The sequence below is a fragment of the Notamacropus eugenii genome, chromosome 2, assembly GCF_028372415.1.
Source record: "Notamacropus eugenii isolate mMacEug1 chromosome 2, mMacEug1.pri_v2, whole genome shotgun sequence".
NCBI lineage: Eukaryota > Metazoa > Chordata > Mammalia > Diprotodontia > Macropodidae > Notamacropus > Notamacropus eugenii.
The window spans coordinates 463,605,552-463,623,325 of NC_092873.1; the positions used below are offsets into that span (position 1 = coordinate 463,605,552).

Consider the following 17,774-nt stretch of genomic DNA (forward strand, 5'->3'; position numbering starts at 1 on the left):
TACTATCTCTGACACGGAAATCTCCTAACTGTTCTCCCTGCCTCCAGCATCTCCCTTCTCTAATCATTCTTCCCCACGGTTGCCAAAATGATTTTCCTAAAGGAACAGATCTGACCTATGCCAGACCTCGCTTACATAGTCATTTCTAATGGCTCCCTATTGATGCTAGGATCTCATACAAGCTGCTCTTTGTCTGTTAAAGCTTTTCACAACTACCTTTCCAATCTTATTATACAATACTCTTCTTTCCACACTCTGTCACAATACTGCATTTCATCTCACTGTGCTGTCTATCCCCCTGCCCAGAGTGCATTTCCATTTCACATCTGCCTCTTAAAGTCCCATGATTCCTCTCAAATTCTCCCCAGGATCCACTTTCAACATGAAGTCTTTCTTGATACACCTCCCCCAGACCCTGCCCCAACTCCAATCCCAAAACCTATAGCCCCCTCCCCATAAATATGCAGTCTTTATTTTGTAATTTTTCATGCATACTTGTTTATGTACATGTTTTCTTCTGTAATAGAATGTGAGCTCCTTGAAGAGTTCTTTGTCTTTGAGTCATCAGTGACTAGAACAAGTCTTGACATAGAGTAAACGTTTAATAAATGCTTATCAGCTGAGGGATCAAGAAGTCTCAAATAAGAGTTAGTGCTTCAGCTGAGATGTAAATAGAGCTGCAGATTCCAGGAGGCAGAGATGAGGAGAGAAAGAATTGAAGACACACACAGGCAGTAGAAGATTGTGTTTAGGTTACATGTAATAAGTACGCCAATTTGATGGGGACATAATGAATGAAAGGAAATGATATGAAATCACTCTAGAAAGATAGGTTGGGGCCAGACTACAAAAAGCTTTAAGTATAAAATTGAGTAGTTTATATTTTATTCTAGAGTTCATATGGAACCACTGCAATTTTGAGTCTTGGGATGCTTTGCCTAATCTTCACCTTGGATGGAATGTTCCCATTTGTGATAAGATGGGAGCACAGGGAAGCATGCATCTACAGTGGAAAGGAAGGTCAGAGGTCATCTAGTACAAATCCTTCATTTTATAGATGTGGAAACTGAGGACTACAGTAGTGGAAAGGTTGGGTCACCATCAAATAAGTGGTTTAGCAACAGGCCCAGGATGTGATTTTAGCTTGTCTGATGATAAATTGGGTGTTTCTTTTCATTGTAGCTCACTGATCAGGAAACATAGATTGGTGGCTATGCTAATAATTAACTCTGTTACCTATCTTGGGCAAGTTATTTCACTTCTCTGGGCCTCTTTTGCTTATTTGTAAAATGGAAATGATCACTAAGATTCCATTTTATAAAATTCACAAACATGGAAATGCTTCTTGATCATAGAATAAGAACCTTAGGGGATGGGGGCAGTGATGGGGAAAGAAGACAGGCTCAGGGTGGGATCAAGGCCCGTAAGTGTGTGTTCAACACAATTCAGCGAGTAATTAGGGACTTACACCAAAGATAACGTCAGGACCATGCACAAGTATTTACAATGAATTGAAAAACTTTGCTTGTTGTGGTTGCTGGGTCCTCTATCTCTTTCATTTCAGCAAGGTTAGTCCACACTACAAACATATCTTTTTGTTCGGTTTTCCTGATCTCCTTTTCATTTCCCCAGTCTCAAAACACTCACAGCATTCCAAGGGAGTCCAATAAAAGCATCACAGCCAGTTTTGTGGGTAACACTCAATTTCCCACCCCAAATTATCAAATTAATCATTTTTTAAACAAAAAACCATTTGGGAAACCAAAGGAAATCATGACAATCATTCTGTAGAACAATTACCAAAATACAGTCCAGAGCCAAGTTGGAACTACTAACAGCCAAACACGTATTCAGATAATGAATAATATTTTTCTTCTTTCAGGGAAAGACATACACACATGTAATTTGAAATTGTAGTTCACACCCCCAAATATGTGTGAAACGGCTGCCAAGTGGGCTTGTCTATATCCTAAGGATCTCCCAACATGCTGGTCTTACTGCACCTACTGCAAGCATGACACTAGTAGGAGGGAGAAGGAAGGAAGGCTGAGAGGACACTCAGGCAAAAGTCGAGACCTTTCTGATGCTTTGGAGAACTTATGAATTGAGGATAAAGTGTTTTTTAAAATTATAATTGATAGTTGAGAAGATACAAAAGGAGATTTCGAGTAAAAACCATGCCACTTTCCCCTTCATCCCACCCATGAGAATCATCATCCATAAGCTCAGTGGGAACTAGGAGACTTGCCTTCTAGTGACAGTGGGCCAAGTTAAAGCAGTGATGGCCCTTGGCTGCCTTACTTATGAAATAACAGGACTGAATTAGACCACCTTTGAGATGATTTTTAGTGCTGAACCATTACAGTTTTACTTATGTGCTGTTAAAGATTGTCAGATGGGGAGTTCCTGAACAAAAACACAGCAAAAGGCATAATTTTCACTTGGTTGGAAAAATCTGATGAAAATTTACAGTTTGAAAGTGGAATCTTAGTTCCAGCACAGAAAGGATGTCTAAATTCTGTTTACTTAATTTCCATTTCTCTCTGATTCCTCCCCCATGTAAGCCGCTGTTTTAAGAGAAAGGCAATGGTCAGTGTTCTTTTGCTTTCAGAAAATAATTAGCATAGGCTGGAAAGGTGACTGGTAATAAAAGAGTCTTTTTTATTTTCATGTCCAAATGATCTTATGCCTTGATACTAATGATGTTTTCAGAGTACTAAAACCAGTTTGTGCTTGGATGTGCAAATGTGTATCTCTTTCAGAAAAAGCACTAACACCAAAACCAAATGTCAGTAATGCACCAGAGGACACTACAACAGCCCTGATGCTGGGAACAAAACCCCTGAGACATACCAAAAAGCCGAAAGCGATGATCTTGAGGATGCATTCCAGGGAGAACACGATGGTGAAGGCTATATTCAGATACTTTAGTGCCAGTTCATAGGTACAGGGAGCAGAGTAATACTGTTAGAAAAAGAGAGAGAGAGAGAGAGAGAGAGAGAGAGACGCGGGAAGGGAGAAATAGGGGGAGAGAGTCAAGATGATATGGAGAGAGGAATACTACCTGTCAATCAAGATTGGTTATATCTTATCTCCACAGTGGGATGCCTTTTAGCTTCAAGAGAAGATCAAATGTCTCTTCTATAAGACTACGTCTTCTGATTCTGGGCATTTTCACTGACTGACCCCCATGCCTGGCATTCTTTCCCACCTCCTCTGTCTCCTGGCATCCCTGATTTCAAGTCTCAGCTAAAATCCCACCTTCTACTGGCAGTCTTTTCTGATTCCCATTTAAAGTTAGCACCTTCCTTCTTTTGAATATCTCTTATTTATCCTGTACATAATTTTGTTTGTACATAGTTGTTTGCATGTTATCTCCCTTATCAGAGTGAGCTCCTTGAGAACAGGGACTGTCTTTTACCTTTCTTTGTATTCCTAGGGCTTAGCACAGTTCTTGGCACATAGGAGGTTTTTACTTAATAAATGCTTGTTTACTGACCGAATGTTCTAGATCTTAGGTATAGCTTGATAGCGTGTCCTATGCAAAGCCTCAGAAATTGCCAACAGTACTGTGAGGCTATTGGTTTTTCCAGAACAAACTGAAGTATATAGGATAGGAACATAGAATTCTAATTTGAATATTAAATATACCATTATCTAGAGGTGAAATTGCAGTGCTAGCAACTTTCTTGTTTAATGAGACATATGGCATTAGATGGGAATTAGTTCTTCTCCATTCCTAGCAACTCCTTAAAATTCAGTTCTACTTGGCATTATTACTTATTCTTCTTCCTTAATAGTGACAACAGTCTTGAGAGGCTTGCGTCCATTATTATACTGTAATCTATTTCCTTGATGTTTGACTTAGTGGATTCCAAGAGACCTGGAGGTTAGACGGTTGGGCCAGGCATGAAAGGAATCCCAGTTAGTTAGAGGACAGCACCTTAGCACTAAGGAAGCACATTTCCCTAATGTTTGGGAAAATAAAAAATAGTCATGTGACTGAAAAGTCTGAACCCTGGAGCTCTGATGCCTCTGAGACTTGCAGTCCTCTCACCTTCATCATCAGCACCACGGTGTTCAAGGCAATCATGGCCATGATAGTGTATTCGAAGGATGGGGACACCACGAAGTGCCAGACACGGTACTGAAATGTATGCCGATTCTGGGGCATGTAGCGGGTGAGCGGTTTGGCACTGATGGCAAAGTCGATGCACGCCCTCTGGAGGAAAGCCAAGTCCATTAGCATGATTCAAATTCCTTAATAGGGGTTCTTTAGACTTTTTTCATAAGTTAGTGTTGAGGACAATTTTAATGTCTTTTTGGAAAAGGCTAAGACTAGGACAAAATCAGTAAGAGGCCAATTAGATAGAAATACAGGAAAGAAGCCTGAATATAGAGGCAATGAAGCACTTTCATATCATAAATCATGTGAGGTGCTTAGGCATTGAATAATTCCTGAAACTAACACAAACTAGCTACATGACCCTGAATGAGTAACATCTCTGAAACTGTTTCCTCATCTGTAACCTGGAGACTATAATACATTCATACATACATATACATACACACATATACATATATACATATATATACACATATATGTATATATGTATGTATATATATGATAGACTATAATACCTCATAGGGTTATGGTGAGGAGAAAAGCAGATGATGCCTAAAAGCATTGTTACTTTTAATAATTAATAATAATAATTAAGAACTATTAATAGCAGCACTGTAATTATTTTCTGAACTATCCACTATTTTAAACCTTTTAAAGTTTTATAAAACATGAACCACATCTATTGCTATCATGGGATCATGGACAGATGATTCAGCTTTTTGCCTCCATGTTTTTGACTAACAAATTCTTTCCAGAGCCTCCTGAGTAACTATCCTGTATTACCTCATTCTTTTCCAGGCTACATTCTTCCATCATCTTGTCTCCTTGTTCCTGGAAGGTAATGATGATAAGGGCAACAAAGATGTTGACAAAGAAGAAGGGGAAGACCACGAAGTACACCACATAAAAAATGGACATTTCCATGCGGTTGCTACGGCTTGGACCCCGGTCTTCCTCAGTCACGTCCACAGAATGCTGCAAAACTCTAGTGAACACAGGAAATAGAGAGAAAAATGTAAAAAACAAACATTTCTTTAATAGTATAAGGCATAGAAAAGGCTTTCCTCACAAGTGTTACTGTTCCCATTTATGCAATAAGGAAACTGAACCACATGGTAGTAGAATGACCAAGATCCCTTGGCTAGGAAATGATGGGGTTAGGATCTGAACCTAGATCTTCTGATTTCAGATGCACCACTCTTTCCATGACACCATGCTGCTCAATTCACATCATGGGCTGAACACTAAAAGCGTTGGCATGGGATTGGGCTCTTTGTTTCATGAGCCTGCCTCCTTTGCTATCCTTTCCTTTCTCAGTTTAGGCATATTATATAAGTTTCTGATGTCCATAACCATGTTGGTTCAGTACAAATGGCAAACTGTTCTTATCGCTCTTTCATTTTGTATTGAACTCTAGAAGTAAGAATATAATGGTATTGTTTAATTGTATAGTTTAGGTTTGCAAATGCAGCCTTCAAGATTTCAGCTATTTCCTGGTAAATGAGTAGGATTTGCTTCTATGAGGCAAACAGTGGTAGCTTGGGGATGTCTACATGGTCATCTATACATATGGTTAATTGGAAGTAAGGAAACAGGTTTTACTCATAAAAGTTATGAGGAGAGAAGGTATCTTTAGCTTCAATTTTTTGTTCTCTATAATGTTGCTCCCTTATTCCCAACCTTGGCCCATAGTTCTGAGGGTAGCAGGTGTGCCCAGAGAGTGGGGTTGTTTGAGAAACTCCTGGTTTCACTAGTCCTTGTTCTCCTAAAAACGTGTGTGTGTGTGTGTGTGTGTGTGTGTGTGTGTGTGTGTGGTATTCAAAAGTTTTTTGCTCTACAAATACTTCTCAAATCCTACCCTCATTGGCTAGAGCACCCTTTCTCAAATACCTTTCTTGTCTTATTATCCTTCCAATTTTTCCCTAAAGGGATTTTGGGTGACCACTTTTCTATTTACCTTGCTCAACAAGAACCACTTTTTCCCCCTTGAATAATGGCAAAATCAATTCTGTTCAACTTGAATGACCTTTTTCAAAGCAACCATGGAGTCTCACTTTGGGTTCATTAATAGAGAGGCAGGGTCCATTACTTACTGTGGCCAGCCTTCCCCCGTGGACACAGTGAAAAGGGTCAACAGGGCCCAGATGATGTTGTCATAGTGGAACTCATGGCGCTTCCATTCACGACCCTTTACCTCCATCTTGTTTTTCTCATGATCCACATAGTTGCCTCTGCAAAGCAAAGAAAAAGCAAAAATCAAACCTCTTCATCATAGTTTATAATGTAGAGAGGAAATATCTGCTTCTCTGCTGGGTAATAACATGCTCATGCTAGGGGAAGGAAGAATAAAAGTAGATTTACAGAAAAACTACATTTGTGACTTATACTGATGCCTAATTTTTCCTCCTAGTAACAGAATTGTGGACAGATGGAAAAGAAGAAAAAGAAGCATATACATGGAGGGACATTTTGGGGATTAGAGGGGGAGAAAATATGAAAGAAGGAATTAGGAGAATGGGCAGACTAAAGTACTTGAACATATTTAGCTATTTGTCCAAAGGTCTAGTAGGAGAGGAGGATGAAATCATGCCTAGATGGTTCTCTCTCCTCACTTTCTTCTCTTGAAATCCCAGCCTCCATTTTAGGCAATACTCAGTAAGCTTGAGTACCACCTTCTACATGAATCACTTCTTGGTCCCCCCAATTGTCAATAATTCCTTCCAAATTACTTCATATTTACTCTGCAAATAGTTTGCCTTTACTTATTTGTGCTTGGAAAATTTTTTCCTATTAAGTAAACTACTTAAGGTTAGGGGGTATTTTCATTTTTATTTTTGTACACCCAGTGGGGCAATGCCTGGCTTATGAAGGAATGCTTCAGAAATATTTGGTGAATTGAACTGGATTGGATTGAGCTAATGATCACTCTCAAGTCTGAGGTTTATTGCTGCACTTCAAATACCCCTTACAAAAGGGGACTATGTTTCTCCTTATTTCCAAGTAATCTAAAGTAGATTGCTTTGCATACAGTATGATCTTATGGGTTGATGGAGTGGTTTCTGAATGATGAATTGGGGTGATCATTCTAAGGTAAGATTGCTTTATTGTTTGAAGCAGTAACTAAGAATTCCTAGGAAGTCTAACAAGGGAAAGAGAGGAAGAGAATGCAACCATGGACCTTGATTTGAGCTATTTATTTAGCATGAGAAAGAAGGAAACAATCCTCCCTACACATGTCCCAGGACAGACCATTTCCTTTTCTAGCGGGAAGTATTGACTTTTGTGCTGAATGATATACCCATCGATAAAAAAGTATTGAATTTTCTCCAAAAGGGATTTCTCCCCATTTCTGTTGTTCTCCATCTAACACTGCCCTTGAGCAGTACAAGGAGAATCTGACTTATACTTAGCTAGATAATTCTATGCATTGCTGGGTGACTTGGGGGTCCTCTTGTGTGTGACTTACACATACTCTTGGAATTTAAACTGAAGGTAATCCATAACCACGTAAGGGGTGTAGAAAAGATATACCCATTAACCTTTTTGGGCACTGATTCTATTATCCTGGGACTCAACAGGACTATTTTGTTAGGAAGATGGTAGGATTTCATACCCATCTGCAGCACCTACATGCATTCCTTTTCTGTGTCTTTGGAGCTGTCCGTACAATAAAAGAATTTCCCTTTGAAGAGTTGGACTGCGATAACAGCAAAGATGAACATGAAAAGTTTGTAGACAATGAGTATGTTGAATACATTCTTCAGGGAGGTCACTACACAGTCAAAGACAGCCTATGGAGAGAAGCAAACATCAGCCGGTGGATTTCGAAGGTACTGGACAATTCAGTTTGGCACCAAACACTGCCTTTTTTCACATAGCCATCAATAGTTACAGAAGGAGTTCATTGGCACTCCAAAGCCACTGGACTTTCATTTTCAGTTCTTAGATTCCCCACCACCAACCAGAAGAAAAAATAAAGCCCTCATCACATATCTACAACCCCTAGTGACCCAATGAGAGAACCCTCTTCCCTAAGCAAAGGGCACCACAGGGACAAAAGATGCCTTTCCTGGACATAAATGAAAAGACTACTTGCTAGGGAGAGGAGACAGATCCTCTTCTATGTTCAAGGCAGACCAAAGCAATAAGATCAAAAGTGACATAAAAGGCCTAGGAGTTCAAAACTAATACATCCTTGCACGTTCCTTTGTAAATTTGTGAAATTTCCAACAAAGCTGTCTTTGTGGAGAATTCTGCTTTAGTAAAAAGCACAGAAACCTAATTGTAGAAGGCTAGAACTGAAAGGAAGTTTAGAAATCATCATTTTACAAATGGGGAAAATGAGGCCCGGAGCTGTGAAATGAACATCCATCAAATATAGAATATTAAAGTTGAAAGTTTGTTTTCTTCTGGCAGATGGTTGCTATAATTATTTCCTCTCCTTTCTCTCTTATCAATATCTAAGGAAAGTAATGCTGTCTCCTTCCCTAGGGCCTATAAATATGTTCAATAAAAATTGCACCTAGTATTTATACAGTATTTTAAAGTTTACAAAGTGCTTTCCCTAATATTTTAACTCATTCAATACTCAGAACCCCTTGAGGTAGGTGCTATTATTATCCCCACTTTACAGATGAGTTAACTGAGGCTGAGAGAGATTAAGTGACTTGCATGGAGTTACACAGCTAAGTATATGAGGCAACTAGGTAGCACAGTAGATAGAGCATCAGACTTAGAAGCAGAAAGACTCATCATCCAGATTCACACTACTAGGTGTTTGACCTTGGCCAAGTCACTTTACCCTATTTGCCTCAGTTTCTCCTCTGTAAAATGAGCTAGAGAAGGAAATGGCAAACCACTCATTTTGCCAAGAAAACCTCAAATGGGGTCACAAAGAGATGGACACAATTGAAATGACTCAATAGCAACAAGTTGTATGAGATGGGATTTGAACTCAGGTCTTCCTGACTCCAAGTCAATCATTCTACTCCTTACGACTTTCCCCCCAGAAATAAACTTGCATTTACTGTAAATATGTTTTATTGATACTTATGTCTACATGCCATTTTCATGAGATAATGTAAGCTATACTGTTTCATTTTTGTCTTTAGTATCACCAATGCCTAACACAGTGCTTAATACACACATAATGAGCTTTTAATAAATGCTCAATTGCTCTAGCTCAGGGGCAGGGAACCTGCAGCCTCGAGGTCACATGCAGCCTTAGAAGTCCTCATATGGGATCCTTTGACTGAATCCAAACTTCACAGAACAAATCCTTTTATTATTGTGTGAAGTTTGGATTCAGTCAAAGAGCCACACATGAGGACTTAGAGGGTCACATATGACCTTGAGGCTGTAGGTTCCCCACCCCTGCAGTAGTTCAACCCTTTAAATATATAGGTGGGGAAACTCTGACCCAGTTATCTAATATGAACGTTCATTGAATGAAAAAAAAACCATTAAAGCTGAAACATCATTTAGAGAAAATACAATTCAATCCTTTTATTTTACAAATGAAGAAACTGGGCCAAAAGACTTATCCAGGTTCACAAAGATAATAATGATGTTCTTAGATTTGTACAGAGAAAACGGGTTCCTCTTTAGCTTTCTGTCTGAGAATATGACAATAGGTCATCAATTCTTCTAAGCTGAATATTATTTGGTATTTAGGTCATCCTTTTCTTTATCCACAGTATGTCAAAGACTCTTGGAACCAGCTGGAGACATTACCCCTCTGTTGTGTTCACTGTATTCTGGTCAGGGCTAAAAATCAGCTCCAGTGGATATCAATAAGCACTCATCATTCCTAACTCCATTTTGGGAAGATTAGATAAACAGATTATGCAAACAAAAACCCATACTTCAGTCCAATAATGAATCAGAGAGAAACCAGAACTAGACACTTTCCCTCCAGAGACTCCTGTTCCAGTGCTCTTTCCATAAATTGTGAAGTATTACATGGGAATTCATTGCATTTCATGCCATTTTTAGGTTCTTTTCTAGGTTTTTAGGTTTTGAGCACTGGTGAGTCTAGCCCTGGGGTGACTTGCATCCTGTGCAGTTGTCTCTCCAATGCTCTGGGTGAAGCATTACTAGATTAATTAGCTCAACACTGTGGGGAATGTGAGTGACACTTATAGGATCCTAGAATCTTTAAAGTCATCTACGTTATACTATAAGACTATAGCATTGCAGAGAGAGGAGCTGCTTCAATCTGGTTTGATGGTTTAGACCCCCAAACAAGATAAAAGGTGACTTCTTGAGCATCTACACTACCCCTTCCTTACTCCTTTCAGAAGAAGAGAACTTCATATTTCATTGGAGAGCAAGAGAGAGAAAGAGAGAGAGAGAGAGAGAGAGAGAGAGAGAGAGAGAGAGAGAGAGAGAGAGAGAGAGAGAGAAGAGAGAGAATTTGTTGCAAACTGCCTCTACTGTCTAATTTCTTATTTTTAATGCCCTCAATTTGTCCTCGTTTCTTTCCTTCCTCAGAGAATATGGTGGCCCTTCTTGCCAGCACCAACTCCTCTACTTGTGGCTTATACCCTATGCCTTCCTTTCTCCTCTAAGAATATTCTCCTCTTATTATCCCTTCTCTCCATAATTTTTAAATTCTATCTATTGGTTTCTTTCCCACTGCCTATTAAAATACCCAGATCACCTGCATCTTTAATCTTCCATTGACCTTCCTAGTCCAATATTCCCTCCTTCCTTTCATAGATAACCTCTTATCTGCATTCATTATATCTACTTTCTTACCTTTATTTATTTCTTAATCCCTTGCTGACTTCTCTTCCTGTCACTCCACTGAAACTCCTCTCTGCCAGGTCCCAAATGATCACTTAATTGCCAAACCTGAGAGTCATTTCTCAGGTGGATATAGGTAGGATGTAGGATAAAGTTTGTTTATAGGATAAACCTTCTTTCCATCATATGACCTCTGGCCTATAGTGCCAGTTCTCTCTTTTGCTCCCTGGTTTCTCCAACTTCTGATATCTAGAATCTCAGAATCTCTTCTCCAATTCTAAGATACCTTCTTTCTTTAATAGAAAGTACTTGGGTGCATGAATCAGTCTCACATACTGGCTTTGATTAATTCTAAGAGGAATACAGCTGCTGTTTATACTCATTTTCTAAAACTACATGCAATTTCTTGTCCTTTTTGAAACTTAGATATCATTCATTTTCCCCCTCTTATCATGAGCTTGGAAGCTTATCTAGCCAAGTGTCCATCTGTCTTCTAGTAGGTAACTGCCAAAACCTCAGGCATTTCTCACTCCTTTTTATGATGGATGAGTTTTTGACCTGTACTAGTAGCACAGGTCTCACTAGTGGGATGCCCATCAAATCTTGACACTATTCACACAACGAAATAAGACATAAACACAATAAGTAAGCCTTATAGGACATAAAAATTTCATCTCAGACTAGAATCAGGAGGTGAAAGATCTCTTTCTAGATTTCTCAGACTGTGGTCCATCTTGGACAGAGTAAAAAGATCTAGGGTGCAACATGAAAGACAGGTCAGTGGCTCAAAAATAAGGTGGAGTTGGGTACACAGAGACAGGAAGCATGGGAAAATGATACCTTGAGCTTGGGTAAGCGCTTGATGGTTTTCAGTGGCCTCAGAACTCGGAGCACACGCAGAGACTTAATGGTTTTGATATCCCGGCCTTTGTTGGTGCTGTGGCAAAAGCATTCAAAACATAATTATTAGTATTTGGAAGGAAAAGAAGTTCCAAATTATTTTATCTAGGGACACATCCAAGTAAGAGAGAAAAGGAGATAGGATGAGAAATGTGGTCATAGTATATATATCCCTATTGTGGGAGTCTTCATATTCTACAGAGAAGACCTTGGAAACAATGTTCTCCACTGCATTTTCATAAAACTGAACACACACACACACACACACAAAGTCCAATGAGGTAAAAGTTACCTCACTTTACAGACTTAGTCTGATGCTATCTGTTGTCCTAGGAAATATTTGGGTCTTAATGGAATGAACCAATAGGTGTTGATGGTGATAATATGGAAGAAAAACATGAAGAAAGAATGGGAAGCTAACTGAGAACAGGGTACAGTATCAATCTTCACATCTCTAAAAGAACTTAGCCCAGTGCACTCTTCAGCTAAAGATTTATCACCTCTGTAAAGCTCATTAGGTTAGGAAAGAATGAGGTAAGGAAGGGACCACAGAGGCTATGACACTCTCACTGCACTAGGTCATATGTTCCATGCAAACTTCCCAGCAGGTTCTTGGATCAAACTTCCCAGCAGGTTCTTGGATCAAACTACCAATTAAATCTGTAGAGCTAAGTCTTCCTGCAGAGATAGCTCTCAGTTCAGATATGGCTCTTACTAGTCCCATAGATCCAAAGAATTAAATTTGCACAAACATACAGTCACATTCACCTTTATCTTTACCTCACAATACTCTTGCATATTCAGTTTCAAGGAAACGATTTTGTTTCTACTGGAGGAAATGTATTACCATTTCTTTTAATAAGCATAAAACCAATAAAGTAAACTGTTTCTTTCATCCCATTCATTCTCCAAAAAAGACAAGCAAGCACTACTCATTATAAAGGAAATAAAATATTAAGAAATAAAAATATAGCTCTACAGAAACTGGAATCCACCCTGTGTCCTCCTAGGACACAAGATGCCATGCTCCAGTATCTGTTTTCATCAGGTTGGATCAAAAAGAAACCACAGTCAACTGCCTAGCTAGGGTCTCCAACAAGAAATTACCTATTGTGTGTAAAGCACAGTAAATGAACTCATGACCAAAATTCAAGGTTCTACTATCTTTGGTTACTAAAATTTAGAAGAGATCCAAAAGAGGAGAAACAGTTGCTCTAGGATCCCAAACAACCATTGGAAATACAACAGGTCTCATTTCTCTCCCTTCTTCTATCCTTCCCCCAAAACAACCAGAAATGATAAGCTACTAGAAACTCAGAGAAAGCTTTTATAGTACTCCTGTCGAATAATTGTTCCCCTGGTTCTGTTCATGTCATTCTGCATCAGTTCATAGCAGTCTTTCCATATTTCTCTGAACCATCCATTTCATCATGTCATGTGGGAATTTCTTTTGTTTAACTATACATATTTGTTACAAGCATTTTGTTTTTCTTTTTTTCTTTTAATTTGGGGGAGGAATAAATGCCTAATTGGAAAAAAAACAAAATAAAATGAAAGAATGACTAAAAGTAGGAATAAAGTTCAAATACATTTATGCAAAATTTTTAGTACAAATTTTGAGTACTGGGATAATGATTCTACTTAGTTTTTCAACTTTAAGACTTGCTCCAAGATTATAATCACTGCTTTACCAGATACTCTTATAGCTCCTATTTAATGAACTGCAGTGGTTATCTCCAGGATCAAATATAAAATAATCTGTTTGGTTTTTAAGGTCCTTTATAACCTGATCCCTTCCTGCTTTTTTTAGTCTTTTTACATTTTATTTACCTCCTAGAATTCTAGGATCCAGTTATATCAGCCTTCTTGCTGTTCCTCTCATAGGACACTTTGTTATTCAGTCTAGTCACGTCTGACTCTGTACATGACCCTATTTGAGGTTTTCCCGGTAAAGACGCTGGAGTGATTTGCCACGTCCTTCTTCAGTTCATTTTACAGAAAAGGGACTGAGGCAGACAGTGTTAATTGACTTAGCCACAGCTCGTAAGTATTTGAGGCTGTATTTGAACTCATGAAGATGAGTCTTCTTGACTCAATAATCAATGCTCTATACACTTCAAGACCTACACACCCTCACAAAGGCCACTGCATCTTCTAAATCTGCATGCCTGGAATTCTTTCCCTCCTCACCTCCTCCTGATTTCCTTGAGGATCTAGTTAAATCTACTTTCTGCAAAAAGCCTTACTTATCACTTCTACCCCCATATTCTACTAGTGCCTTCCTACTGGGATTATCTCCCATTCACATTGTATTTATCTTGTTTGTACATAATTGTTTGCATTTTGTCTCCCCCCTTGAGAACTGTAAGCTTCTTGAGGGGAAGGGATGTTTTTCTTTTCTTTATATGCCTAGGGCTTGGCATGGTGCTTGGTACATAGTATGTACTTAATAAGTTCCTGTTGATTGATAACACTGAAAATAAAATCACCCACAGCCCACTTGACATATGTAACACACACATGCACATACATTCACACATTTATATCCCATGTCCTCTATGTATTTCCAAAATCATTCTCTTTTTTAAAATGTCATTATATCTATCAAAACAAATCACTAATACCAACAAAAAATGGAGTAATTGAGAAAAGCACCAAGGGGCCATTCAGAAAATCAAAGACTGACTTGAATTTTTAAATTCAGATTCCCAGGTGGTTACTCAGTCTTCAGTTTCCAAACTGCTTTTAGAGCTGTATTAGCTAAGTCTCCAATGCAGAGTTAATTTGGTGAAAAATAGACATTTTGAGAATGGGTAACATGCAATCCAATTCAATTTTAATTCAGTACATTAGTCTTCCAAGGAAAAAAGAAACCTTAACTTTCCCGTCAAACCCCATAGAGCCTTTTGTTCTGTACCTTTCTAACACACATAACCTGGAATGTTTTGTTTAGTTGTTTTTTATATTTGTCTCAACCACCATCACCCCCAGTAGATTATAAGATCCATAAAGACTGGTATTTTTTGACGTCTAAATTTTGTCTGTCCTCTAATACTTAGTATAGTACCTGCACACAGTAGGTACCCAATGAATGTCTTTTGAATGAAATGAACTATTCATAATTTTTAACTTCTTGGCATAGAGGAAATAAGGATTCCATGAGATTTCAGTGGTAAGGGTAACAGGAAATAGCAGAAACTAGACAGAAATTCAATTGCATCAATTCACCAGCTTTTTTCCAATGTCACCTCCAGATCCCGCCCAACCTTATCTCTTCTTGCCTCCTCATCACTCCCCCCTGCTTCTACCCCAAGGAAAATCAAAGATATTTACCCCAAAGCGTTCCTATAGTGAATCCAATTAGAGAGCAGCCCAGAAAAGAGTGGAGAGAAAAAAGGCAGGTAGTCAGAGACATCTAAGGAGTAAAAATAACAAGAGAATGACAAAAGATAAAAGTAGCATGAGGTCATAGGAACTCCTCCCCACTTCCCCACAATTGATCCCCAACCCCTGTAGTCTCTGCCTTACAGCCTTGGCACTCTGGGAGTCAACACATTTCCTGATAGGACCAGAATACTCTACATCCCATTTGTATATTCTCAGTTCCCCCATGTAAATTTGGAAGCTATTTTGCCATTGCCCTTGGGTGGCTAGCTCTAACCAGCATTACCATTTTAGACATTACCTTTTATTTCTTGATTCATTGGGGATTCTTAAGTCTGGTCTTCAGTCTTTATTTTCACAGAAGCCCTTCATCAAAACTACCCATTTCCAAAGAATAGATATAAAACCAGGTTAGGGGAATGAAGATTATACTGGGCCAGAAATGGATATTCTTAGTAAAAAAAAAAAAAAAATCTCATCACTATGAGACACCTATAACCTACCTAAGAATTTCAAAAATGCAAACAGGAAAAGAGAACTTGATTATCTTTCTGGAAGCCTTTTTAAGTCATGTATCATAAGCATGGAAAGGCAAAGGAGACAATAAGTTACCCTGGATCTGATACTGTTAAGTTACAACTTTTAATATGGAATCCATGAACTCCCAGGAAGAGGTTGGAAGATATCTGCAAAGCTTAAAGACAGATATATCCTGACCCAATAGGTCTTACTATCTAAGACTCAGAACAAAGATATTTGACAAAGAATATAAGAACAGTAAGCTGTTTGCCTGAGAGCTTTTTAAACCAACCTTCTAGGTCTCATGCTGGGGAGTAGAAAGGGAGTAAGTAAAAGGACATTAGTGTTTTTTATTTAAAAAAATGGTTTTCCAAGGGCTCTTCTCTAGTCCTTCCCCTCAACATTTTCTCAACATTCCAACAGAATGGAATATGATACCTAAGTGAGAGAAGGTAGTCTGGGGTTTTGCCTAATGCTTGGCAACATGACCTCAACCTCTATAACTCCATCCCTTCCATTGGCCCCAGGAGGATTCTTAAAATCTAGGATCTCATAGGATCATGAGAGAGGGAGTAAACATTGACTGCTCCTACTTACTCACAAACTTGAAGGGATGATTGACAAAGATCTTTTCAATGCCTTGGTTTAAAAAAAATTATACTAGAAAAGAGAGTAGCATGATTTCTCTAAAAGGGGATGTGTGGTGCTCTCTGGGTCTAATTTTCCTAGGTGCATGTATCAGAAGTGATCAGCCTCTAAATGACTGGATTCAGGAACCTCCAAAGGAGATAGGCATTTGCTCTGGTCTCTTTCTGTGGAACGTTTGCCCTGTCTCCTTGTTGAAGGATATGTGTGTGTGTGTGTGTGTGTGTATTTATATAGATAAATATCTATATAGATAGATATATATATCTATTTATCTCTATATCTATCTATCTATCTATCTATCTATCTATCTATCTATCTATCTATAAAACTGGTCTGGGGTTGTGTCAAAAATGATTGAACACAGGAGTCAGCAACATCTTCCCAATCAGTGGACTTTAAGAACTGAGGACAAAAAGCTTGTTCTCTTCTCTATTCCAAACCTTCTGACAAGGGGAAGGGGAACCAAGAGAATTCCATATCATCTACCAGCATCAATAGTGGATACAAGCTTGTTTATGTGAGCCTGAATCAACAATCACCATCATCTGCTCTGTTTTTCTTCCCTGAGAACAGTCAAGTGATTAGCAATCCTGAGAAATGAAGGCATCCAGCTCTGGGATGCTTGTGAGTTTTAGAGCTTCTGAGTTAGCTACCAGGTACTCAGTGGGAAGTGATTCCCACAACAGAGAAGAAGCCGCCTTATCACAAGGATGCTGTCCTGAAAGAACTAAGAAAACCTAAGCCATGCCCTAATTGGCCTGGAGATCTAGGTCTTGTGAATGGCTGACACAGTGCAAGTGTGAGATGAGAGATAAGTATCTATTTCAGCAGTGCCACAAAGGTATATTTGGGGGAGAATGTAATGTGTATCATGGGCTTTACGTTTCTGTATTTGATAGTCTTGTATATTTTAAGCCTTTTTTATGGGTTCAGGTCTTAAACCTAATACCCATATTGTATACTGAATTCCTTTTTTGGAAGAAAAGGAAGGAGATTCCCTAGGTCTAGGGGGAGACCTCTAGACCTGAACCATGTGTATGTAAGTTTTATTATAGATATTATCCCAGAATTACTCTAGGGTAGGAGCAATGCACTAAGTAGCCTGCTTAATCTTTTTTTTTTTCTGTGGTCCCTTCCTTGCACTGAGGGATTAACTCGGTCCATGTGGAACCATACTTGGGAGCCTATCCTGGAAAGAAGTGGGTGTGGGGTTGCTTCTGGGCCACAGGCAATAATGTACTTGTACTAGAGCACCAAAGTCTCTCCACCTTTAGATTTCTTATGTGAGCCCTCTTTGATGGAGCATTATGGTCTGTGTATCTAGATGTGGCTGAAAAGGTTCATATGAGCACAGCAGTTTTCTTCCACAGGAAGAAATCTGTCCAGTCCTCACTCCTGCATCTGGGGGTTGGCATCAATTAGGCAATATAATCAATTAGGCATGAGAAGA

General features: G+C 38.9%; 1 protein-coding gene across 8 annotated transcripts in view; it reads right to left on the minus strand.

Annotated features, from left to right (window-relative positions):
* Positions 1-17,774, minus strand: part of CACNA1E (calcium voltage-gated channel subunit alpha1 E) — a 412,651-nt gene that overhangs the window by 65,706 nt on the left and 329,171 nt on the right. For 6 of the 8 annotated variants that reach the window (XM_072648472.1, XM_072648471.1, XM_072648470.1 and 3 more), the window contains 6 exons: positions 11,714-11,810; positions 7,757-7,917; positions 6,220-6,357; positions 4,910-5,111; positions 4,058-4,222; positions 2,854-2,964 (listed from right to left, as the gene is read on the minus strand). In XM_072648472.1, coding sequence (XP_072504573.1) covers positions 2,854-2,964; positions 4,058-4,222; positions 4,910-5,111; positions 6,220-6,357; positions 7,757-7,917; positions 11,714-11,810 — 874 coding nt within the window. The remainder of the gene's footprint in view (positions 1-2,853; positions 2,965-4,057; positions 4,223-4,909; positions 5,112-6,219; positions 6,358-7,756; positions 7,918-11,713; positions 11,811-17,774) is intronic. The other 2 variants (XM_072648474.1, XM_072648475.1) reach the window with 2 other exon arrangements.